The following is a 27,240-nucleotide window of genomic DNA, read 5'->3' as shown; positions in this document are numbered from 1 at the left end:
CACCCCCCACCCACCAAGACCTCCCCTCAGGAGGCTGCCGATTACGGTTCTGAAACCTTGAGAACATCTGGCTCCACCCCCCAGCCCTGATTTCACTGTCACCAGCAAGCTCCTGGTTGTCCTTGGCTTCCATGAAGAGCTTCCTATAATGGGAGACACTCCACTGAGTAGCAGCCCCAACACCAGGAACCCCCTTCTGGCTTCTCCAGGATTTCCTGGGGGTTTGGTCAGCATGGCTCCAACTTCCTGGGGATGCTCAGCCCTGTGAGCGCCAACAAAATTCTGCGTCCGGATCATGGCGATGCCGTTGGGGTACGAGGATCTGAGTAAGGAATCCACCGACATCCTGTTGTCCGTCTGTTTTTAATTTTATTGGCAGGGACTCCCCAGTATTCATACCTCCAGGTAAAGACCGCATTACCCCACAGCACAGCTTGCAACTCTGGAACCAGATCCTGAAGGCAAGCACCTGGGCCACCCTCTCCCAGCCACTGCCCAGCTTCCCCTGCCCTCCTTCCCCCAGGGTGGGTCCCTTTCCTTACAGGCGGGATTTAAATTCCTGTCTCCCAACTACCTCAAATCTGGTTATATACCAGCGAGTTTGAGAGACTTTCAGACTGGTGTGCAGGCTGGAAACACCAAAGCCATGAAAATCAAAACTGTCTTTTAGCATTAAAAAACAACAACCACTGTTCATAAACTCCATGGTATGCTTTTGAGATCTTCCTTGGTCTTCCCTGGGTCTTTGAGGCTCTCACACACTCCCAGAATCTATCTGCTTTATATGTCTAAGTGGACTTGCGCCTCTTCCCTGTCTCCTGAGTCCTTAAGGGCAGGATGATTGCTCATGTCCTCATGATCTCCTTGGGTTCAATAGTAATGTTTCTGCTCTTCTTTTTTGCTCTTAGAAGCCACACACACAAAGAAAGACAGTTCTGGATGGAGGGGGCAGCCACTTGTCCACTGCCTGCTCAATTCATTAAAGGCATTTCCCCACAGAGCACCCAGGTCATAGCATGGATGGCTAATCACTGTGCTGGCTCCTCTCAGCTGGACCCACAATGCAGCTGCAGTCTTCAGGAGCCACCTGGGCCTGAACCTGGCACAGGGCTTGCCAGGAATTTGAGCTCTAGACTCTGCTGCCTTGACAAGCAATTACACACACACACACACACACACACACACACACGCGCACACACACACACACACACACGAATTGTTATATAATACCCCCATCCCACCTTCACAACCTCCCCGCCTCCAGCACATGGCCATAAAACTTACAACCACAATCTATCGTTTAGAGTACTTACCGAACAAGCAGGCAGGAATCGAGGTACTTTAGATCGAAAACAAGAAGTAACGGAACTTGCTGAAGGTATTTTCAAGTCATAATGACCTGGTCCTGGGCCTTCATGCTATATAAAAATTTTTAAAAAGTGTTTCATAATTACTAATATTTGATATATGTTAATGCTTTATTTGCCTTCTATAAATAAACAGATGAATCAGTGTGACATGGTAGAAAAACTGGATTGGGGCTTGGAAGATCTTATTCATGTGTGCCCTGGCACACGTCATTGTGAAATGGGAAAAATACCTGCTTTATCTACTTTACCTGCCTGTGGGATGACTGTGAAGACGAAAGGTTAAGTGACTGTAAAAGTCTCCTGAGCCCCTCCCCACACTGGCATGCCCCACTCCATACTTGTCCCTCTGTTAATAGTGGCTTACACTCTGAGCTGTTAGCTGTATAAAACACGCTTATTCTTTCATATAACTGTAATATGAAAGTACAAACAAGTATTCACAACAACTTAATGACATAAGTGCAATGCCATGAGATTGACATAAGTGGATGGACACAATTTTAAAGACAAACAACCCAAGAGAAAAATTAGCAAAAGGCAAATTCACAAAGAGGAAATACAATTGTTCAATGAGGAGATGAGTGGGAGGGTTTAACTTTATTAATAACCAAATAAGTTTTCATTAAAACAAAAAGATTCTTTGGGGAGGGGGTCTAGAAAATTAACAAAGGTAAAAAGAAAGAAGGGGCTAGCTCTCCATCCCCTCACCCTGTTTCCTTTCTTCTATAAAGTAACCATTTAAAAAATGAGGTGAAAAAAGAAGGGGAGAGAGGAAGAGAGAGAAAGAGAGAGAGAGAGAGAGAGAGAGAGAGAGAGGGAGGGAGGGAGAGAGAGAGAATGGAAGGACACCAGCATGGACACTCATACATAATTCTGGTAAATGTGATTGCCTTTTCTGGAACACAATTTCACAACCTATGAAATAACTTAAAATATATATATACCTATCCAACTGGAGAGAAAGAAGAGAGAGACTGGTTACAAGACTGCTGCAGAAATCCAGTACCAGTTAAAAATGTGGATTTTGTAATCAAAGAAAACACGATAATTTCAAGAGAAACATCAAAAGTGCTTTATTCAAAGTAATGTCCATCGCTAACTACACATTTCCCCCATCTTTCAGGTAATTTGTGGATACCGTCCCAATAGAACTTTTCTTGTTTTGAGGCAGACCTTCAGAGACCCAGTTTTCCATTTCTTCAAACATTTTGAAGTGCTGCTCAGAAAGTGAGTGTGCCATCGATTGGAACAAGTGATAATCTGAAGGAGCAAGGTCTGGTGAATACAGCAGGTGGGTTAATACTTCCCAGGCAAGATCTTTTAATGTGTCTTTAACTGGTTTTGAAGTGTGTGATGGTGCGTCATCATGAAACAAAATTACTTTGCTGTGTCTTCTGGCCCGTTCTGGTGGTTTTACAATCAAAGCATGGTTCAAATTGGAGGGCATTCCTTTAAAATCTTTCCCATTGCTTGTACACCATCAGAAATTGTTTGATGAGCAACGTTTAATCTTTCTGCAAGTTGTTTTTGAGTTTGACACACATCTTCATCCAATAATGCTTGTAATTGTTGGTCTTTAAACTTTTCTGGTTGACCTGGATGTTTTTTGTCTTTCACATCGAAATCATCACTTTTAAAGCATTTAAACCAGCGTTCACAAGTCTCTTGAGATGGAGCATGTTCACCATAAGCTTCCAAAGTATATGATAACTTTCAGCAGCACTTTTTTTCAAAATAAAGTAATGAATTAAAACTTCCCGCAAATGCTCTTTTTTTTGGCATGAAATTCTACATTTTTAAGCGTAAGTATATCTATGATGTTAACACCTTCAGAAAATTTGACATGAAGTTTTGAAGCTTGTTGTCAATACAACAAAGTAGCATACATATCAAATCACATATATATCAACATTTGTGTAACTCCATCTATTGAAAAAAAATCCGCATTATTAACCAGTACACCTGGTAAATGAATATGAAAAGGAATAAAAGAGAAAAGGAGGTAGGGAAAAAAGATAAAATGATCAGAACAGAAGACTGTATCCCTTATCACAGGTAAGGCTGGGCCACAAATTAGCCAAGGGATTTGGCAGGACAAGCAGGCCCTCCGAGGGCAGGATTCAGGAGCGGGGCTTCCCCGTTCACTCCTGCGGGGGGCACAGCAGTGTAATTAGGGCTCCAAACTCAATTACTGCACCATGAATGGAGTCTGTTATTAACAGCCAAGCACAAGTCTGATAATCAAGGGATGGATGCACCTCATAATTTTACAACTCATGGCAGAGAGATAAAAACAGTAATGTTTTCAAACACATGCATATGTGGGATGGAGATGTTCTCTGTGCGGAGTGACCTCTGCACTCCCACTGGAGAAGTCTGAGCCGCCCCACAAACAAAGGCATAGAAAGCCGAGGGGATCTGGACAGGGACAGTCTGTGCAACGTCCCCTTCGTTTGGCCCTAATAAGCACAGTACTCTCAAGCCCAGAGTGGTAGCTGGGCAAAAGCTGCTGCTGAATGTGCTACCACTGGCTGCATGCCTACGACAGCCCAGCTTCTGCAGGATGGCCAAGAAATGCCACCACCTATATGCCCACCCCCCTTAATGTGCTTTCATTTCTAAGCTGCCAAGTCATGAACTCCTTGGGAGTCCAGGTGCCTAGCTTGCGAAGCACTGGTGTCTGCCTGCACCATCCAGCAGCCTCCCTGCATGGGCTTGGCCACCTGAATTAAAAAAGACCAAGACTCAGGGCAAAAAGAAATGACTGGATGCTATTTGCCCCACATGTGTCAGATGAAATCTTCTAAGTGGGAACATTAGGGAAGTGGACACGGGCCCAAGCTCATATTCCAGAAGCCACAGGAATACTGTTCTAAATGAAAAGTAATAATCAGGTCAGAGTCCTGCGATGGTTGGGAAACGTTTCCAGCAGAGTTCTGGCTTCTGCCCCCGGGAGGACACGTGAGTGGACAGCAGTCATGAGTCAGGGAAGGGGACACTGGCCAGGAGGGCTCTGAATGCACGTCAAAGAGTGGACCTCGTTCAATGGAAGGGGTTTAAAACAAGGACTTCGAATTGTGCCCTACTCTTCCTTGAGGTTGGGGACTCTGCTCCCTCATTTACTGGGGATCGCTGAGTGTGACCCAGAGCTTTGGTCCGCATAAGGTGGATGCATGGGTGAAGGGCGGCACCTCTTGCATAAATCGAATAGGTCACTTCTTAAACCTTGCTATTGTCACGGCCATGCTTTGGCAACTCTGGGTTTCCCAAAACGAAACCTTTCAGAGACCACTGACATTTGGTGCCAAGGGAGAACAGAACCGTCACCTTCCTCGAGTCTGCTGCCAAAAGAAACTACAGGAGCCCTTTTATAGTAGCTGTTCTTCTGCTTTGGGGCATGATTATATCTCAACCCTCCTGACAAGATGATAATATCTTTCTCTTCCCTTTAAAAAGTCCTATTTAATTGAGTTTCTACTTGAGGAGCTGTAGGGATTACACAGATGAATAAAATACTATCTTCAAGCTCAGAGTTCATAGTCCAGTGAGGGACACAGGCAAAACCAAATAAAAACACCCCAAAAGAAGAAATAAGGTGTGAGGAGCTGGCAAGGTGCTGAGTGAGGACGGAGCGAGCTGCCTGGCTCCAGGATTCTACGCCAGGCCCTGGTGGAACCGGCCTGTGCTAGCCACGTGTCATCTCGGAGGCCAGGGGGTATTACAAGGTCAGGAGCTTTCCACTCACCAAAAAGGAGTCTTTCTGCAGTGCTCCTGGGTTCCCATCATACCATGAAGAAGCTTGACTCGTTTGGTTACAACCGCTTAAGGCCAATGACGCTATTACCATTATAGGCCTTTGGTAAGCCCTGCCATCCCCCCACCAGGCACACTCCTTCAGGGCTGAGAGAATGGAACTGGTTCATCCACACAACACTGCTCAGGAAGGACAAGGTACCAGGTGCCTCTGAAAGACTGTGTGAGAGTAGATGAATTACAAGTTTGTATCTGTTGAATTATGTCCTTCCAAAATTCATAAATCCTGTGGCTCTTTGTTCTGTTGAATACTAGTATTTCCCCCCTCCCCCATCCTCCCCACCAAGTTCACAAGACCTATGACTTTTGAATTCCCAGTAGCTCAGAATGTGACCTTATTTGGAAATAGGGTCATTCCAGATGTGATTAGTGAAGATGAGGTCATTAGGACAGGCTCTAGGCCAATAATGAATGGTGTTCTTTATATAAAGGGGAATTTTGGACTCGGAGACACATACACAGGGAAAACACGCTGTGAAGATGAAGGCAGAGATCTCTCGGAAGATTGCCAGCAAACCACTGGGAGCTATGAGAGGAGTGGGACAGAAGGAACCACATGGCTGGCACCTTGATCTTGGACTTCTAGATTCTAGAACAGTGAAAAAAAATCTATTTCTGTTGTTTAAGTCGCTCAGTTTGTAGGACTTAGTTACAGCAGTAATATACACAAGTGTCCAGCCCATTTCTTCATTCAACTAATATATGTAGAATGTGCTACACAGTGTGCTGGGAGTTGGGAATACAGCAGTATATAATTGTCTCCCAATATCCTTTCTCCTATTCCTTGGCATTAGAATAATTTTTAACTGGGCACATGTCTACCCAGAATAAAAACTAAATTTCCCAACCTCCCTTGCACCTAGGTGTGGCCACATGGCTAATTCCTGGCCAATAGGATGGAGATAGAAGAAGTATATGCAAATTTTAAGGAGCATCTTTAAGGAGAGGGCTGCTTGTCCATCTTCCCCACTCTCCTGCCTGCCAGCTTGTCCCATATCCTTGGCTCTCTGGGACCATGGGAATGGAAGCCATGCTTAGCAGAGCAGCACACCCGAATCTGATGCTGTGGAATGCCATCCCAAGCTGAAACCACCTACTGCAGGCAGTTTGTACGAGAGAAAATAATGTTCCTACCTTTTTTAAAACAGCCATGTGGGGTCCTTGTTACTGGCTTCATTGAAAAGATATACTCTCATGGAGCTTACATTCTAATAGGGAATATATACCTTACTAAAAGATATACTGACAAATGTGTGGAATATCACACAAAGGAACACACAGTGCTATGGGAGAGCAGGTAAGAGAGTAAACTGATCTGATTTGAGGGGCCTAAGAAGCCCCTTAAAGAAGTACATTTGAGCAGAAACTTAAAGAATGAGGAAGAGGAGGGGGGGGGGAGCTTGTAGGGTAAAAAGGCTGATGGGAGGTTTGAGGAAGCAGTAATAGGAAAGGTTAGGGAAGGCCAAAGCGGGCAGGGAGCCTAGAGAGGAGGCTGTTGTTCAATTTAACTCTGTAGTCAAATTCACTGCATCACAAACAATAAAATAAAATAAAGTGCGTAGGCTCCTGTCAAAAATACAGTTAGGAATGTAAAATTCAGCCTTCTCTCTACAGTTAATCACTTTGTTGTTTTTTACATGTGTATTAACACGAAGGATGATTTTACAATTTAATTGCAGATGTACAATGGTAATTGTCACCCTTGTATTTCCAGTCTCCATAAGTCCTGGGTGTTCCGCAGCCTCCTCATTTGCAGGCACGTGTGCGGACTCAGCGACTCTCCATGGCTGGGCCCTGCTTGATCCCCACTCCCACTCTCCATCCGGACCTTGGGCACTGCCAGGGAGTTGCCCCATCCCTGCTGCCACCTCTAGCTCACATACCCATTCTCGTTTGGCCCTCACAACAGTGTAGGGAGATGCTATTACCTCCATTTTACAGATGAGAACGTGAGGTTCGGCGGGGTTAGAAACAAATGACTAAGCACCTCAGCTGCAGGAGCCAGAGCCAGCTCCTGGCCCCCCTCCTCCCTGCTGGGAGGTGTCAGTATGTAGTTCTAAGCTTTTTGTTTTTAATCACGGCTAAAGGGAACCTGGAATGAGCACACTGTCTGTCCCTAATGGTCCTAGCACAAACACCTTTCAGTGAATCATACTTGGAGAGAAAGGGTCAGAAATAAAATGTATAGTCCCAAATGTATACATATAAAAAACATGAGTGATATGCAACATAAACTGAAATTACTACATGGGATAATAAAAATGACGCCCCCCCACCCCCGCCCCAAATTTGGTGAGAAGGGTGCGAGAGGAGGACCATATTGTGCAAAGAAGAAAACAGATGCCCTGCAAGGAGGGTAGAATCCTGTGTGGAGGTGGCACAGAGAGAAGCTGGCAGCTTCGGGGAATTCAGGAGGCAGGTGGCACGGTGTATCTGACTAAGGAAATTCCAGAACTCGGTAAATATTGGTCTACATCTTCAGAGGAAAAAGAAGGGAAACATGCATGTTGGTGGGTGGGGTACAAGCAAATCTGTCAGGGGCCAAAATTATTCACATTTGTGAAATTAAGAATTGGCGTACCTCTGAAGTCTAGCTCCGTTCTGTTTATTTCTGCTGAGACCGTGGCAGTCTCGGTTTCCAGGTATGGGCTGTGTGGGTGGGGCAACACTGAGTCATCACAAACCTGCCCACCCTAGAAATGTAGCTTCTATAGAAATGCATGTGCCAGGGACCACCAGGTAATTTAGAATTGCCACTGGCCCATCCTTCCTTTTCTACATGACCCTGGGAGCAGAAGGGGTCCCACCATAATTAGAAATCTGAGGTGGTATTTCTGCCTGGGAACTTCCAGTCCAGCTGGCACCCCCCCTACTCCTGGTCACAGCAAGTGGTCCAGGGTCAGGCACAGGACCACCAACTAGCCAATCAGAAGAACCTGCCTTTTCATAGCAGCTGGGGCTGCTGGAGGTGGTCTTGCCCAGCTCATGAAGAGACCATGTCCAGAGGATGGAGAAAGGTAAATCAGTGGCCAACATGCCCAAGGCTACATGCATCAATAAATTCCACCCCACCTTTATGTTTGCACTAGAGGCCTGGTGCATGAATTTGTGCACATTGAGAGGAAATTAATTAGAAGAAATATTTTAATATCGCTATTTGACCTTTCTCTATAATAGAAGTGTCAACCAAAATCACAATCAACAATGACAGATCGAAACACACACGTGCAATTGGCACCAGCAAGAGCTTTATATATATAGATAAACTTGCTTAATTAGACCTGCTTTCTGATTTAGCTAAACTTTTTCCAGCCCAGTGAAGCACCCCAACTTCTCTTTCAGGTAATTGTCAGCAACACAGCAGTAAATATCAACACGAAGCAGATTATTATTGTAGATCACACAGGGAGAACAAAGGGCAAAATATTTAACTGTGTTTGACTATATTCTGCACAGTGAGAAAAACTAAAGTCATTTTCAAGGTCCCCATTTCTTCTTTTCAGTCAGGTCAAGTTTCTAAGCTTTCTAAATCTCTGTTTTTCTGTCTAATGAAAAGAAAATAGGATTCCACCAAGTCTCCTATCTACCTACTCCAGGACTTTTGTGAGGATCAAATGAGATGAGGCATGGGAAAATGCTTCACAGATATTTGGTTAAAATGTAAAATGTTTGCACCGAAAAGCAAGTCGTGTTTCTGGGCTGAAGAAACTGCAAGGAGGCTAGTCACTAGGGAGAGGAAACCTGGCATTGCTACATGATGTCATCACCCAGCACCCACAGCAACTGTTTTCAGGGCTGGGCTGGGCTGGGGGCTGCATTTTGCGCCATGGGGTTTCAGCAGCGTTGGCTGCAATTTGGTGGGGTGTCACTCCAGGGTAGCGGCAGGGCCTGTGTCCCACTTGGGGGAGGCCGAATGTTACTTTGTGGGTGCCAGGTCCACAGTGCCATTTCTCTGCATGTCACGGCAGCTCCTGCGCTGAGCTCCTGTCCTCTGGTGGTCAGTGTGTGTCGTAGTGACCAGTCAGATGGTCAGACACTTAGCATATTAGCCTTTTATATATATAGATTCTTTGCTTAAGCTAATTGGGTTGGGTTTCTGTCACTTGCCACTGACTAAAATCCTAATATATTCTTTTTTCTATTTCCAGTCAAGATATTGTTATAAGAAAGGAGTGTAGCACCCAGCTGGTGTGGCTCAGTGGTTGAGTGTCAACCTATATGACCCAGGAGGTCACAGTTTGATTCTTAGTCAGAGCACATCCCCAGGCTGTGGGCTTGATCCCCAGTGTGGGGCATGCAGGAGGCTGCCAATCCATGATTCTCACACATCATGTTTCTATCTCTCTCTCCCTCTCCCTTCCTCTCTGAAATCATTTTTTTAAAAATAAAATAAAATAAATCAAAAAGAAGTGCAGGAAATTCCTCACACTCACAGCCAGGCAGGGATCTATGACTGCTGGTGTTAATAGCATTGGAAAATTTGCACAACTTTTTGAAAAAGAAAAATTGCCAGGGTATCTTTTTCTTAAAAACCCTAGTACATCTGTAGCTGTATTTGAAAGCTTGTATTTTTCCAAACATGTTACCTACAACTCAACTCATCTTTGAGGACACTGAGACTGAGACCTGTCTTCATTATCTTAACTTTCAGATTCCATTCAATTTGTGTTTGGCATTATGCCATCTGACCAAGTTTATTAATTATTTTTCTGCTCTTCATGAAATTTTAAATTATCAGCTTAGTTTCTTTTTGTAGTTCATTTTTTAAGTATAGTTAGTACACAATATTAGATTAGTTATATTAGTTTCAGGTCTATAGTATAGTGATTCAACATTTTTATACCCTATAATGTGATCACCATACTAAGTCTAGTAGTCATCTGTCACCGTGTAAACTTATCACAATATTATTGACTATAGTCCCCTTCACCTTTTTCACCCATCCTCTAACCCCGCTCTACCAATCATCCCTCTGATATCTGTTTATGAGGGGGGTTTTTTGTCTTGTTTGTTGTTGGGGTTTTCCGTATCTTGACTTTTATAAATAATGCTGCAATGAATATAGGGTGCATATTTCTTTTTGAATTAGTTTTTTTCTTTTCTTCTGATAAATACCCAGAAGTGGAATTGTTGGGTCACATGTTAGATCTATTTTTGTTTTTTTTAGGAATCGTCCTACTATTTCCATAGTGGCTCCATCAATTTGCAGACCCACCAACAGTGCACAAGGGTTCCCTTTACTCCACATCCTTGACATGTTATCTGTTGACTTTATAATAGCCATCTTAGCTGCAGTGAGGTGGTATCTCTCTGTGGTTTGATTTGCATTTCCCTGATGATTGATGAGGCTGAGCATCTTTTCATAAGGCTATCTATATGTCCTGTTTGGAGAAATATCTCTTCATATCCCCTGCCCATTTTTTTTTATCGGGTAGTTTATTTTTTTTTGTTATTGAGTTGAATGAGTTCCCTATATATTTTGGATATCAACTCTTTGATCGGATGTATCATTTGTGAATATCTTGTCCCATTCAGTAGGTCGTCTTTTTGTCTGTTTGATGGCTTCCTTCGCTGTGCAGAAGTTTTTTAGTTTAATGAAGTCTCATTTGTTTATTTTCGCTTTTGTTTCCCTTTATCAGCTTAGTTTTTAATTAAACTAATTCCTTCAATGCAAAAACAGCTGAAAGAATGCTAGTTTTAATGCAAAGAGTATGCCACAGATACCATATCCCTTTTCAAACCTCTACTATTAAACATGACTAAAACAGATAAATCACATAATGCCTTAATCTTTATAGGCTTGTCAGATTTTAAGAAGTACAAAAACATCATAAAATATTTCTGAAATCAAGTAAAAGAAACCCATTTTCATTTGACATTGTAAGATTTTATTCCTACCATCAGGAAAGATGTGCACATCTCATTTTTCACTTTACGTACAACTGTGAGAAATAATAACCAAAGAATCTGCTCAGCAAATCACTGGAAGCCCAGAATCATATGACCGACTGATTCCCCATTAAGTAGTAGTAAGTGGCACTATTTTTATTTTAGTAACAAAATATTTTTATGTTGACCATTTTGATGGCTCTTTTCCTCAAACATTGTCTACTTCCTGATTTTTTAAAAATTGGGTTTTGAAAAATTATAAAAGAAATGGAAAGAGAGAAACAAAGTAAACAACTACCCTTAATCACAGCACCTCAGCTCAGCCACTAATAGCATTTTGGTGCATTTCCTGTTTGTTATACTCATATTTTTTCTTATATTATTTTAATCATAATATACACACCAATCTGTATCCTGAATTTTTCATTATATTTTAGATCACAATCATTTTTGCTGCTATTTCATGATTTTAACAATTGTTTCACTGATTGTAAAATATTCCTTTAAGTTTATACACAAAATCCTTTTTTAATTATTTCCCTTCTAGCCCTAACCGGTTTGGCTCAGTGGATAGAGCATCAGCCTATGGACTGAAAGGTCCCAGGTTTGATTCCAGTCAAGGGCATGTACCTTGGTTGAGGGCACATCCCCAGTGGGGGGTGTGCAGGAGGTAGCTGATCGATGTTTCTCTCTCATCAATGTTTCTTGCTCTTTATCCCTCTCCCTTCCTCTCTCTAAAAAAATCAATAAAATATATATTTTTAAATTATTTCTCTTCTATTTGATATTAAATTGTGGCTGTTGCTATCTTACTATTATAAATAATCCCTTGATGATATCTTTGTATAGATGAATAGTTCTGCATATAATATTATTACATTAGGAGGATTTTCTCCAAATGGAATTGGTGGGCTAAAAGATATAGTTTTTATAGCTCAATACATACTGTGAAACTGTTTTTCAAGGGATTGTGTTAGTGTAACTCCCACCAGCAATTAGATAAGCACTAAGTCTCTATAGTTCACTGCCAAGTAGATATTGGAGAGAAAAAAAAAGATTTAGAAAAATAAAAATAAAATCTTCCTTACTCTTCTAAATCACATCACCAGCCCCATTTGAGTGGCTCAGATGGATAGAATGTCATCCCATACACCAAAAAGATTGTGGGTTTGATTCCTGGTCAGGGCACAGACCTAGGTTGCAGGTCCAATCCCTGGTTGGTGCAACCAATCAATGAATCAATGTTTCTCTCTTCTCTCTCCCTCTCTCTCTCTAAAAGTCAATCAAACATATTCTCGAGTGAGTATTATACATACATACATACATAGACAAATAAATAAATAACATCACTTGTGGCCCCTATATGTTCAAAGAAATTATGCAGAATATCTGATATCCTTCTTACTGACATTTTCAAAGACATTCAGTAGGGAACATTTATGTAATTTGTTGGTAGATCAGGAGATTTTGGGGGTCATTTCTAAAAGCAGTTAAATTAATTAAAGGGAGGGCAAGAGGAAGAAAATCCACAAATGACAAGCTTTATTTTGTTCAATCTGATTGCATAAGGATGACTAAGATTTGTTACAGTTTGCTTTCTCTCTTTAAAAACTAAAAATAAAAAAGTCCTGCTATGAGGACTGGACCTCTGGGTCTTGGCATTTGTGGGGCTTGGTCATTATAAAGGTGCTAAGAGGGGATGGTGGCTGTAGAAGTTCCCGATACAATTTTTTTCTGTAGGTGCTAAAAGGCCTTTTTACTTATGGTAGAACATGTGCTCTGGCATCTGTCCCCAAATACTTAATCTTTCTTATGGGCAAAGCAATTATGCTGATCAATAACTGAAGTAGCCAATAAGTACACCACCTTACATTGGTAATTTGAAGATTAAAAACTGTTTTCCAACCAGACAAATCCCTCACCAACTGCTTCTGCTGAGAGCCACCTACACTTCAGGGACAAAATGTAATTCAACAACTGAAAGCCTGACAAACAAGAAGGCTGTGTTTTTTTAACAAGTGAAAATGGCTCCTGAGAGGCACCTAGGATCCTAGAGGATTTTCAGATTAAAAGTTAATGTACTTTTTATGACTGACAAATCGTGTAGTAATCTGCTATGCCTTTACATGGTCATCTAGTCCTTTTTTAATAGACTGCTCCTGGAGATTTTATGCATAAATGATTAAATTTCAATGAGCTAGTTTTCATGGATGATAGAAAGAAAGGAGGATGAGATATGCACCTGTATGTATCCATCTTTTATAACCTGCTCGTTCTCAGAACGGTTTAAAGTGACTCGGTAAATGTCTCTAGGCCGTACTATGTTGCACCAGATCCACAGGTCAGATTTCTGGTGATTGTAGGTTTCAGGTATAGCAACAATGAGACAACCTGTCCCAAGTCAATGGGGCTCAAATGACACCACGACCTTACCAGGCAACTATACACAAAACACACCTCGGAAGAATTAGTCACACATTTTTTGCTTTTTCTCTTATATATATATATTTTTTTAATATATAAGAGAGAGAGAGAGAGATAGAAATATCAATGATGAGAGAGAATCACTGATTGGCTGCTTCCTGCACACCCCACACTGGGGATAGAGCTCACAAACCAAGCATGTGCCCCGACTGGGAATCGAACTGTGACCTCCTGGTTCATAGGTCGACATTCAACCACTGTGCCACACTGGCTGGGCCGTCACAAATTTTTTTCAAAATCAAAATGTCAAGTCCTGACCAATGTAGCTCAGTTGGTTGGAGCTCAGTTGGACCAACCAACTGAGCCACACTGGCCAGAGCTGTTTCATATGTTTAAGAGTATACATGCAGCACAGTATTCATTAGAATAAACTAGACTGATTCATTTACAAAACTAGCACTCTTAGAAACATCTTTCATACACATGTCTTAGGCACATGTCTTTGAACAGGCTCTAAATAGCCTAAGACAACTATTTTTAAGTCTTGGCTATTCTTCTGACAATTATTTTCTTATCACTAAATAGTATGTGCATTTTGTTATTTCTTAGTTGACATTTTAGCCATTATCTATTGGTGACTTCTTAGAATAAATGAATAAATATCTCTTGCTCTTTCTCCTGCTCATCCAATCAAAAAGTACATTTTAAATCAATGTTTCCTAAATAACTTATTCCTTGCAGAGGCAACGTACATAACATGATTTCTTGTTTGGACAGTCTTTTGTTTTACCTGGAGTTAATTGGTCACTTGTTTTTTCACTTGCATATTTTGCTATATATATTTTCTTAATTGTTCTTGAGTGCTTTTTCCTGTAGGAACATTCTTTCTGGAGTTCTCCCAGTTTCTTTCTTAGTGTGGATTGTTTTCTCTCTGCCTGCTGTACAGTGGCCCTGTTACAGGACAGGGGATCTGGCCCTGAGCTGGTTTGCCAAGGGCCGGCAGGTAGTGTGTGGGTCCTTGACTTTGTGCAGGAAAGATTTCATAAGACAAGTCCAAGTGACTTTGAGGGTACATTTATTAAAGTTGGGGACAGTGAAACAAGGAAGGCCTTAGCATAGAAGCAGCAACAGGAGAGCCTAGGTTGGGCTGCTTTCGCTCACTGGGAAGTCAGAGAAAAGAGCCCTGGAGATAGGGTCAGGGCATTAGTACAGGGCTAGCTGCTGCTGCTTCCCTAGTTACAAGTCTTGAGGGGTCCCTGAGAGTTTAGGAGACGCGTGTTTGTGGGGGAAGAAGATGGGCCAGAGCAAAGGCATGGGTGTGCTCCCAGGAGGGAAAGTGAGCACTGGGTTTTTTGTCTTTAGGGTTTTTATCTCTCCCTTGCAAGTGGGAATCTTAGGGAAGGTCTCAAGGGAGGCTTTCAGCAGAATATTCATCAGTTTTCCAGGTGTGCTCTTTCAGGCTCATGGGCTCTACTGATTGGTCTGCACCAGAGCTGGGGGTCATTGGTCATTGCAGCTGGTCCTAGAGTCGCCCACCTGGTTCTGCTATTTTTCTGGGCCTAGAGTTGAAATACAACTGAGGCCTAGATGTTATCCCTAGGGAGGTATCTGGCTGTAAATGCTCGGCCAGTTTGTTAAGCTGTCTCATTTTCCCCATCCCACTTGCCAAGGAGTTTTCATAGCTTCGTACTATCCTGCCTCACTCTATACCTCCTAATAACTGTGTGAGCTCAGACAGTTAACTTCCATTTCCCAATTTATCAAATAGAGATAATAAATACCACCCCACCAAGTTGCTGTGAGAATTAAATGAAACAGGATATGTCTGTCACAGAGCACTGTGCCAGGCACCAGAAAACACTCGATGCATTATTGTTCAAGCCGACCTCAGCAGCAATAGTAGATTTATAAAGTTTCTTTCGGTTCTAAGAGCCCTTAACAGTTCTGTGACGATGATTTTAATTTTTAAAACCATTAAACTGAATGAGAAAGTCAATCAAATGAGTTTTTCAGATAAAGGCTTATTCTGGCCTAAAGATTAGTGCATTTATCTCAAGAACAAGCACGTCTCCCACTGCTGGGATCGAAGGAGTTTGCTCTCTGAGTTATAGATTTGTGGCTCTAAACCAAACCCATGAGTCTGCTCTGGGAATGCATGTGTAGGACAGACATGAATCACAGCCCTGGGCTACTTCTTTACCTTAGAATATTTTAGTAATCTTTTCACCTTGTTGAAGGACAGGATGTTCCAAATCAGTGAATCATTTGTATACATAAAATGGAATGGATGAGGTGATATCAATGAAAATGGTGATCTCCATAATCCCCCCAAATCTTCTCCTCCATAAAAGCAATGAGTACAAAGGCAAAATTTGTCAGAATCAATTGCCTTGTGCCATTTCCCAAACCAGGCCGCTTATCTTGCAGGATGCCTAACCTAACTTGTTAATAAATTGTTTTAATTGCATTTCTCTTTACTAAGAGTATAAACACATCCTTATTAACTCATGGCATCTATTTAAAATGTGTAATTCAAAGGAAATACAATACCACCCAGTGGGGGAAAAACTGGTGTCTCAACTGCTTGCTGCCAAAGCCGACTGCACAATGCATTTATAACTATCTCCTTCCCCACACACATACACACCTGTACACACATGTACACACAGAGAGAGCCAAGAGAAGAGACAATGGCCAACAGAGATAACATATTTTCGAAGGTGTGAAGCAGTTAGGAGGAATAGAACCTGACGTGGAGCAGGCTGATTTGCTCCACAAAACCTAAGAGAAGCTCAGGAATTTTAGGCATCAGGCACCTGTGAGATGGAGATGAGAGTGGAGCTGAAAACAGGATTTGTTGACCGTCTTCTCCCAAGTCCCTCTACCTCATCCTCAGCAGTCAGGTAGCTACCCATCCCACATCCCTGTAGGAAACAGGAGGTTTCATTTATGGGGAGACTGTGCCAGAGATCTGGACTCAGAGCCCCAGGCACTGTGAGGACAGGGGCCTTTACTGAAGACAGGAATTGAGTGAACGAAACCTTACAAATGGTGAGAACTGGCAATTGGCTTACACCTTGAAGCAACTGATGGGTCCAAGAGAAAAGGCCTACAGATATAAGCAATTTGGTCTACCAAAATTAAAAGCCAGGTCCTCATCACATCCATCTACTGTGAAATCCACCTGGAAACAATCCCCACCTTATTAGTTTTTGGTGGTTGCTGCAACAAATTACCATCTATCTGGTGGCTTAAAACAACAGAATTTTATTCTCTCAAAGTTCTGGAGGCCAGATATCCAAAATCAGTTTCCCTGGGCCAAAGGCAAGGTGTGGCAGGGCCTTGTTACCTCTGGAGACTCCAGGGGAGAATCCATTCTCTGCCTCTTCTAGTTTCTGGTGGTGGCTGCCTTCCTTGGCTTGTAGCCACATCACGCCAATCTCTGCCTCCATGGTCACATTGCTTTCTTCTCTTTCCTCAAATCTCCCTCTGCCTACCTTTTATAAGGATACTTGTGATTGCATTTAGGGCCCACGAGATAATCAGGATAATTTCTCCATCTCAAGATCCTTAACATAATATATCTGCAAAGTTTCTGCCCTATAAGGTAATATTCACAGATTCTGGGGATTTGGACATCTTTGAGAGCCATTATTTAGTCCATTACACCACCCACATAAAGCAAGTTTTCAATCAGCCTTTTAGTTTCTCATACTTCAGTGTTAGTGACATCAAAACTTTGTTACCTTTGTTGGATATCTGAGTTTCTTGCTTTATGAATTATCTATTTGTGGCTTTATCTGTTTTACAATCTACTAGTGTTTTTCCCAGAGATTAAGAGAATTTTAGATAAGGTCACCAGTAACTCTTTATCTGCCATGCATGTTGAACATAACTTCTAATTGGCATTTACCTATTAACTTGTTTACAGTTTGTTTTCTAAAATATATTAAAACGTTCTATAATCTGACATATTTCTTTTCCTTTGTACTTCATCCATGCTATTATGTCAGAAAATCTGCTTTATTCTAAAATTAGATATATGCTAATATATTTTCTCCTGGTTTTATGGTTTCAAAATTATTTAATTATTTAATCAATATGGAATTTATTTTAATATGTGGTAGAAAGACTCTAACATGTTTTTTCCAAGTCATTTAACACAAAATGTCTCTTCCTTTCCCTATGGATTTCTCCTATCATCTTTCTCAAATATATGTCTTCTATATCCTAGTGTCTGTTTCTGAGCTCGGTTCAGTTATCTTAATTACTTTTTCAGATGTTTTCTGTATGTCTCTTCCCCCTACCCCCAAGTTTCTAGTTACAAATAAATAACTATAGTCCATCACATTGTTTCAAAACAATTTCATATTTTCTTATCTTTCTAAAGTTTTTATAATTATTTATTTTTTGGCATTCTACTGGTTACTTATCTAAAAGAGTTCATTTTTATCATAATTCATGTATATGTATTTGGAAATTTTTAGAACAAGAAAACATTTTCACATTTTTTAAAGAAAAGAACCTAGAGATACTTTTTCTTTTTGTTGCTAATAGAATGAGCTTTATTACTTAGTTAACTCAACAAATACTAGGTGTCAGTCATTTTTCTAGGTACTAAGTATACAGGACAAAAACAAACAACTATCCCCACCTTCATGAAACTTACATTCTAGAAAGGGAGACAGATAAAAACAGGATAGGTCAAACTTTAATGTAGTCAGTGTACCAGCCAGTGATGAGTGCTATGGAGAAAAGTAAATAGAGGAAGGAGACAGGAAATTCTGACCAGGAGACTGGGGATGACCTCACTGAGGTGATGTGAGTGAAGATCTAAAAAAGTAAATTGACACAAATAGCTAACTTACATTTGAAATCCCTAGCATTGCTTCGGATATACTTTATGTATATTTAAAATCAATGATATAATCATTCATTGCTTATCTACTCCAATGAGCAAAATGTTAATCTTGATATATCAAAAGGAATCATTGCATATTTTAAACATCAAATGCACCATGAGTTAAATGTCTACAATGTACTTACAGGAATGAAGTAGGCTGATGGAAATCTTTGAACTGTAGAACGAAATACGAAGCTCCTATATTAAAAAAATAGATATGATTTCCTAAATTTATTTTTTAATGTGAGGATCTTTGTTAATTTATTCCCTATCTCTCATTAAATATTTAAGAATGCTAATCATAATGGGCATAAATGAGGTTTAAAAGCCATTAGTATTGATTGTTAAGTCTATATATAGAAAGGCATTAGTAAATGATTAAAGGTAACTTAATAAGTGTATAATTACCTGGAAGGATACTTGGGAACTGGCGCAGGAAGTACATTGTATTGTCCTGGTGAAAGCTTAACTGACTATACAGAATGGACAGGACACCAATAATAGATTAATATAGGTCTTAAACTCACTTCGTCTTATTATCTGTCATTTATTTTATGAGCATACAACATTATGTAATTTATTCTTTATTTTAACAGTGGAAATGGCATATTTTCAAAGGTGGAGCTTCAAAACATTCCACAGATGTTCACATTTCAAAAACTCTTAGAACGAATCAATAAATTTAGTCAAGTTGCAGGTATCTGAACAAGAAATTAAGAAAACAATCTCATTTGCAATAGAATCAAACACAATAAAACACTAAGAGATAAATTTAACTAAGGCAATGAAAGATTTGTACACTGAAAACTATAAGAAAGAAATTGAAGCCCAGCCAGTGTGGCCCAGTGGTTGAGTATCAACTCAGGAACAAAATATTGTTGGTTCAATTCCTGGTTAGGGCAAATGCCCAGGTTGCAGCTCGATCCCCAGTGAGGGTGCGGCCAGGAGGCAGTCAATTGATGATGTTCCTCTCTCATCAATGTTTCTCTCCCTTCCTCTTTCTAAAAAAATCAATAAAAACATATTTAAAAAAAGAAATAGATACAAATAAATGGAAAGATATACCCATGCTTATGGATGAGAAGAATTACTACTACTCAAAGCAATGTATAAACTCAATAGCATCCCTATAAAAATTCCAATAGCACCCAATCAGTGTGGCTCAGTGCTTGAGCATCAACTCATGAACCAGGAAGTCACCGTTCGATTCCCAGTCAGGGCACATGCCTAGGTTGTGGGCTCGATCCCCAGTGTGGGGGGTGCAAGAGGCAGCCAATCAATGATTCTCATCATTGATGTTTTTATCTCTCTCTCCCTCTCTCTTCCTCTCTGAAATCAATAAAAATATATTTTAAAAAATTCCAATAGCATGTTTCACAGATACAGAAAAACAATCCTAAAAATTTATATGGAACCACAAAAGAGCTTAAAGTCAAAGCAATCTTGAGAAAGAAAAGAAAAAAGCTGAAGGCATCGCATTTCCTGATTTCAAACTATATTACAAAACTATAATCATAAAAACAGTATGGTATTAGCATAAAAACAAATACATAGACCAATGCAACAGATTGAAAGCTCCCCCCACCCCCAAAGAAACATCCATGCATACACAATCAACTTATATTGGCAAGGGCACCGAGAATTCACCATGTGGGAAAGAATAGTCTCTTCAATAAATTGTATTGGGAAAACAGGATATCCTCATGTAAAAGAATAAAATTAAACCCCTATCTTATATCACTCATAAAAATTGACTCAAGAAGGACTGAATACTTAAGTGTAAAACTTGAAGCCACTAAACTCCTAGAAGAAAACATAGGGAAAACTCTTTGACATTAGTCTTAGCAATAATTTTTTTTAATATGACACTAAAAAGAGGAAAATAATGCTAATGCATCAAAAGCAAAAATAAAGCAGTAGGAAGACATCAAACTGAAAAGCTTCTGCATAGCCAAGCTTCTGCATAAACAATCAACAAAGTAAAAAGGCAACATAACCAATGGGAGAAAGTATTTACAAACCATGCATCTGATAAGGTTTTAATGTCTAAAATATATAAGGAACTCAAACAACCCAATAACCAAAAAATAATCCGATTAAATTGGGCAAAAGACCTGAATAGATATTTTTTTCAAAGAAAACATACAAATACGCAACAGTTACATGAGAAGATGCTGAAACACCACTAATCATCAAGGAATGCAAATCAAAACCACAATGTGATGTCACCTCACAACTGTTAGGATGGCTATTATAAAAAAGACAAGCGATAACTAGTATTGGTGAGGGTGTAGAGAAAAGGGAACCCTTGTGCACTGTTGGTGGAAATGTAAAATGGTACAGACATTATGAAAAAAAGGTTCCTTGAAATATTAAAACTAGAACTACCATACGATCTTGCAATTCCACTTCGGAGTATATATCCAAAGGAAACAAAATCAGTATCTGGAAGAGACATCTGAACTCCCACGCTCAGTGCAGCATTATTCACAATGGCTAAGCTATGTAAACAACCTAAGTGTCCCTTGATGCATGAATGGAAAAGAAAATGTGATATATAAATAACTGAAAAATATATTTCGATAATTCAGCATAAAAAAGGAAGGAAATCCTGCCTTTTGCAATAACATGCATAATGCTAAGTGAAATAAGCCAGACAGAGAAAGACAAATACTGTTTTGTATCACTTATATGTGGAATCCAGAAAGCCTGTACTAGAAAGCCTGTACTCGTGACTAGGAAGCCTGTACTCCTGAAGGAATAGAATGGTGGTTGCCTGCTGGGGGTGAGGGGGAGTTGGTGCGGGTGGGGGGGAGGGGGCAGAATGGTGGTTGCCCGGGGCTGGGGTTGAGATGGGGGGTTGGTACAAAATTTCAGTTATAAGCTAAATAAGTTCTGGGGATACAAGGCACAGCATGGTAACAATAGTTAATAATACTGTATTCGTATACTTGAAACTTGCTAAGAGAATAGAGCTTATATGTTCTCATCCATACACATAAAGATAACAATGTTAGGTGATGGATATGGTAATCAACTTGATTGTGGCAACCATTTCACAATATATTCACAATCAAATCATCATGTTGTAACCTTCAAATACATATAATTTTGTCAATTATACATCTGTAAAACTGGGGGGAGATAAATAAACCCAACTGGGTGATCTGAAGGTGGTAAAGACAGAGAGATTTGAGGGTTTTAAGGAAGAGGAACTTCCTAGAGGGGAGCCAGGAAGGTATTCTAAGGAGAAACATTGCAGAAGAGACTGTCTCTCTGCCCATTGTCAAACTTCTGCAAAACTACCTGGTAGCTCCATCATCCCTGGGTTATGGATTTTAGCTCAGAGGTGCATGAGTAAGGGAGTAGAAGGACCTGGTAAGCACAGAGCTTGGGATATGTAAAGGAAGGGAAGGAGAGGAGGAAGCCGAATGAGAAGCCTGAAAGACTGACCCAACCTCCAGAACTCCTATGGAAGGAGCTGGTAGGAAGCAATTATATTATAAAATCCTAGGAAGAATCCTTTCCAAAGTGAGCCATCTACTCCCTACCCTCTATTATTTTAAAATCAGATTTTAAAATGCAATGCTGCCTTTTTAAATTTTATCTTTAAATCTTTATTGTTGAAAGTATTACATATGTCCCCACTGACCTCTTCCAGCTTGCCCCCGCTGCCCATCCCCTCCACCCCTCACCCCCACCCCAGGCCTTCAGAATAAGGCATCCATATGCTGGCATTCTATGCCCCATGGAAGCTCAGATAATACAGCTCATCTTGTTGCTTTCATTCACATATTAGTGCCCATTTTGAGTGTATAGGCAGATGTTGTTGGTACACTGACAATAGCAGTAAATACAAATTTTATGATAAAATGCACACATTGTCCTGATGCACCTGTGCCTTGTTCATTGTTCACCTGACATTAAATAAACACCCAGGAAACAAGGGTATTATTTATTATTCTAATGTGGAAACAGGAAAATGTATTTTAAGCAGGGGGCTTTGGCGGCTGCAACATCCTATTTTTTGACTTTGATGATGGTTATATGGGCGTTTGCTTTCTATTTACTTTAAATAATGCATGTATCCTTTATATGCTTGCTCTCGCATGCTCGCTTACTCTCTTATGTACATATACACACATACTCAGAAGAAGAAAGAGAATTGAAAAGTGAAGAAGAAGAAAAACACCCTTAAACAGCTGTTTATCTATGTATACTCAGCAATCACATAGAGTTTCTATAAAAAAAGTACTTATGGAAAAACTCAGGCAGTACTAGATTAGAAAGGAATATTGGTTCCCTGTAACTTCTGTATTTGTCTTACTTTACTTGGCTTGGCCATTCTTTGCTATTTAATATTACTGAGAGAGGGCTTTTTTTCCATAAAGTTGTGAATAGTCAGCTGCCTTAGGTAAAAGATTGTTTCTCTGCACATTATTGCAAACTATTCTGAGTGGCTCCACTGTCCTTGGAGATTTTTAATATACATATGTATTTTCCTAATTCCTACAGATGCATGTCACTTCTTCATTTGTAATGAGGCACAAAGAGTCTAGAAAATGTGCTCATAAAAATACCTGATTCTAGTTAATGTTTCAGTCCGTGTAGATTAGGCACTCAGAAATCTTGCAATAGCTTGTAGCCTTACAATATGACAGGATGATATTAGTGTGGATACTTCATCAGTTCTGTTGTACCAACACCATCAAGGTCAGAATAAGTGAAAAAATCCAACCCTACTTATTAGGCTCTTGGTATGACAACATTTTGAGAACCAAACCCATAAATAGGTGGGACAGAAGGAAACAGATTTTTTTCAATGTGTTCAAGCCCTGTCGGAATGATCATAAGGTGAATGCAGCCGAAGGGCTGGCAGGTGCAATACTTTGTAGGTACTATTGGCAGAAATCCAAGTGTATCTTTTCTCTGAGAAGTAAAGTCTTTTGTGTCGTATGGAAGTATCACTGACTCACTGCTCAGACTTTTTTATGGAATGAGAGATAAACAATATAGGACCTTCTCAAAAAGAAGCCTGCTTAATGATACCAATTATATTGTTCTTTTCATTTTTTTAGGTTATCCAATATCTGATTTTATTCAGTCTTCCATATAGACAAAATCATATACTGTGCAACCTTGTAGAGTCACTTCAGACTATTTGGTTTATCCTCGGAGATATTCTATTCAAACACTGCTATGTACATCCTTGGAGCTGAGATGGTGAGCTTGATCTCAGCGGAAAAGACTTAAGCAGGAAAGAGTTAAGGAGGCAAGGCAAACAAAACTGGAAATAAAGCAGATAACACTGATATTATTTGTAAACTTACCAGTCCCTTAGAGTCTTTATCAGCTCCAAATGAACTAAGAATTACAGTGGGTCCCAATCCCTGAGATAATTTTCTGTAACCATCTTTCAAAGTCCATTTTTATTTGCCACTTTCTTGACATATTTGCATGTGACACTTGTTCTTTGAAAATCAGTTTCAAAAATATCTGCTAAATGAGCCCATTTTTAGGGTCACTTTTTTAATTTAAATGGTGTTGGTACAATGAATTGCTCCATCTTACCTATGTTTTGCTCTTTATTATCTCAACATTTAAGTCTTGAGTTCCTTACAGTAGCACTTGCCAGCCCAGTTAATACCTTGCTCAATGAAAAACCATCCTGTTGAAAATCCCTTTGGTGGTACCGGGGAGCACTTTCAGATTAACATGATTTCAGAGATATCTTTATCACAGCTATAAACACAGCTAACAAAGGTCAATGAGCTGGCAAGATCCGGGCGCAAAGACCCTGAGATGGGAGTGGCCAAGTCAGGAAGCTTCCAAGAGGCCCGTCGGGCAGAAAGAGAGGGAGAGGGAGGAGTAAAAGAGGTCTGGAATAAAGCCAGTGACCAACAGAACTGCTGACTCTGAGAACGACCACTCAGAGGTCACACCCACTATTGCAATGACTTAAACCCAGTGGTTCCCAATCAGGAGGGGGGTGCCTCCCTGGGGGATATTTGGCAATGTCTGGAGGCAGTTTTGGTTGTTACAACTGAGAGGGGGACTGCTATTGGCATCTAATTAGCTAATGGCATCAATTATCCAGGAATGCTGCTAAACATGCTACAAAGCATAGAACAGTTCCCCACAACAAAGAATTATTCCTTCCAAAACGTCAATCGCACCAAAGTTGAGAAACCCTGAATTAGACATATAAGTGGAGAAGTTAAAAAAAAAAAAAAGCAGTTGGATATACAAGTCTGGAATTCAAGAGAGAAGTCTGGGCAGGAGATATAATTTGGAGATCATAAAGAGATGGTGTTCAAAGACTAAAATGAGATCACCAAGGGAGTGAGTGTAGAGGGACAAGTGTAGAGGAGGAAGAGGTCTGGAGGCCTGGGCACTCCCACAAGAGGTCAGGGAGAAGAGGCTGACCTGAAAAAAAGGCTGAGAAGAAAAAATAAGAAGGAGGATTGAGGTGGAGGTGTCAGGGATTTGGAAAGGAGAGATGTGAAATAAAGCCACCCAGGAGAGGGGGAGGTAAACAGACTAGGGAAGTCTATCCAGTGCCCACGTGAGGTGAAGACTATAAAATGAGGCCAGTCATTCCGAAACATGGATGCAGGTACAAAGTCCCCAGAGAGTTAGATTACCCAGGTTTGTGGCTTTGACAAACAAGAGATACGCCATCAGGAGCAAGGTAATTGAGGGCGTATGCTGAGAGTAACTCTGATGACTATGGGATTTAAGCTTTGCAAGTAGGATCAATGGATTATAGATTGTGGGGAACAGAAAAATTGGCTGGGACAGTAGAGTGAGTGAGGCTGAACATTAGGAGTGGTCAGAGTGGGGTGCATGCAGTTGAGATTATGCAGGGTTGAAATTATTGGTCTTGAAAAAATCCAAGGAGTGAGTAGCTGAGGTAGAGGAGAGTTCAAGAAACTGAGAAGGGAGATTGTTGGAAGGTCATCTGCATGTGTACTGAAATGATGACAGTAGTGGCAAGGGTGGCAGGGAGAGAAGGGAGTTAAAATCATCCAGAAATAAGTGAGAGTAACCCTGGGGTTAGTGGATGACAGCAACACTGGGGAGAAGCAGGTCACAAGCTGTGTATATGGAGAGAGATGGTCCCACTTTTGTATGTATAATTCTACAATAAAAATGTATTAATTCTCTGATAAGAAAAATTTATTTTAAAAAATTTAGGGCCATCTCAAATACTCTTTTTTATCAATTAAATTTATTGGAGTGACATTGATTAAATGGATTATATAGGTTTCAAGTGTAGATTTCTATGATATATAATCTGTATATTGTATATACACCCATAGACAAATAATCTTCTGTCCCCATATATTTGGCCCCCTTTATCCTTTACTACCCCCGACCCCCTTATACACACACACATTCAAATATATCTATAATAATAAAAGCATAATATGCAAATTGGCTTAATGGCCAAACAGCAGAACAACCGTCTGGACGACCACACTATGACACCCACTGGCACCAGGCCCACCAAGGAGGGTGTGATGTGATTGGTAGGGGGGGGCCTGCCATTGCCCCATGATCGCCCCTCAGAGGCAGGCCCTGGCTACCTGGCCAGCGGTTCTGCGGTAGGTGGGCGGGGCCTCCCTCTGCAGGGTGATTAATCTCGGGGCTCCCAGACTGCGAGAGGGCATAGGCCAGGCTGAAAGCCCCCCTCCCCCACAGTGCATGAATTTCGTGCACCGGGCCTCTAGTATATGATAGGATTCTTTGATACAGGTTCTCTAGTTGAGTTACATGCTTTCGAACAAAAATAGTAAAAACTTTCTTAAAAATAATAAACAGCCTTAATGAGGTATAAAGTGAATATTCTATTAAAAATTCTGAAGCTTGATAGAATATTGTTCTATCTTCATAAGTAATAGTAATATATTCTATATCTACCTCAAATTATTCGAATTATTATTTTACTGAATTCTGCCATTAAAAAACCAGAATTATGAGTTTGACTGGCGAGTAAACAATGTTACATCTGGGTAGCTCTCCTTCTGTGAACACACTGTCATAGACCTTTGAAACAGAAAATTAGGAAAACATGTAATTCTCCCAGTTTCTGGAGCTCAATCCTTTATGGGAGGTGGGGAAAGATAGGAGAAAGAAAAGAAACAGGAAAAATATGTTTTCAGAAGGTTTTGTCCACCCCTGTGGGTAAGCCAAATTCTTTTGGTCTTTTAAAGCCTTAAATTTTGCCTAATACCAACCTTCTGTGTTTTCTCTTCAACAATGAGCCTTGGCCTACCCTCAGAAACCCCTAAAAGCAAGACAAGATGAAGCAGAACGGAAGTAAATGGTGGTGGAGAATAAGAAAGAATGGTTTTGCCCTGGATGTAGTCAGAATTATTTCACATGAAGCATGGTGACCTGATACCAAGCCATAAAAGACTAAGTAAAATTTAGTGTTTGTATTCATCCACTGAAGTGAATAGGATAAGACTTACCCAGTGAACTTTTATCGTTCTGTCCTGTTCCAAAGCTATAATTTGCAAAACAATAAGATGGGTTTACAGGTTGCGTACAACATGCACTCATCCCAGGGAAACATGCACTCATCCCTCGTTCATCCTAATAATCGCTACAACCACTGTATTTAATTCAACTTCCAGTTACAATGCATTTCTGCTCAGCAACACTCTGATAGGGTTGTGAAGACTAATACTATTACTAGCTTCCTTATAAATGGGAGATATTAAGGCCCAAAGTCCCAAGTAACAAAGTCCAAGTCACAACTCAGTCCTTGGAAGAGGCCTTGACAGTGCTGTGCCCCTCCCTGGAGACACAGCTCTTGGGTTCCACCCATCCAAA

The 27,240-nt window shown here is 40.5% G+C and overlaps 1 protein-coding gene across 1 annotated transcript in view; it reads right to left on the bottom strand.

Moving 5' to 3' along the window:
• The window catches only part of LOC102756559 (chromosome unknown open reading frame, human C2orf61), a 36,175-nt gene that overhangs the window by 3,206 nt on the left and 5,729 nt on the right, over positions 1-27,240 (bottom strand). The window contains exons 4-6 of the mRNA XM_006778624.2: positions 18,808-18,872; positions 18,543-18,597; positions 1,314-1,418 (exon numbers count right to left, since the gene is read on the bottom strand). Of these exons, the coding sequence (XP_006778687.1) occupies positions 1,314-1,418; positions 18,543-18,597; positions 18,808-18,872 (225 nt within the window). The remainder of the gene's footprint in view (positions 1-1,313; positions 1,419-18,542; positions 18,598-18,807; positions 18,873-27,240) is intronic.

This window comes from Myotis davidii, unplaced genomic scaffold (genome assembly GCF_000327345.1).
Source record: "Myotis davidii unplaced genomic scaffold, ASM32734v1 scaffold6, whole genome shotgun sequence".
In the NCBI taxonomy this organism is placed as follows: domain Eukaryota; kingdom Metazoa; phylum Chordata; class Mammalia; order Chiroptera; family Vespertilionidae; genus Myotis; species Myotis davidii.
This window is presented reverse-complemented; position numbering and strand designations above follow the sequence as displayed.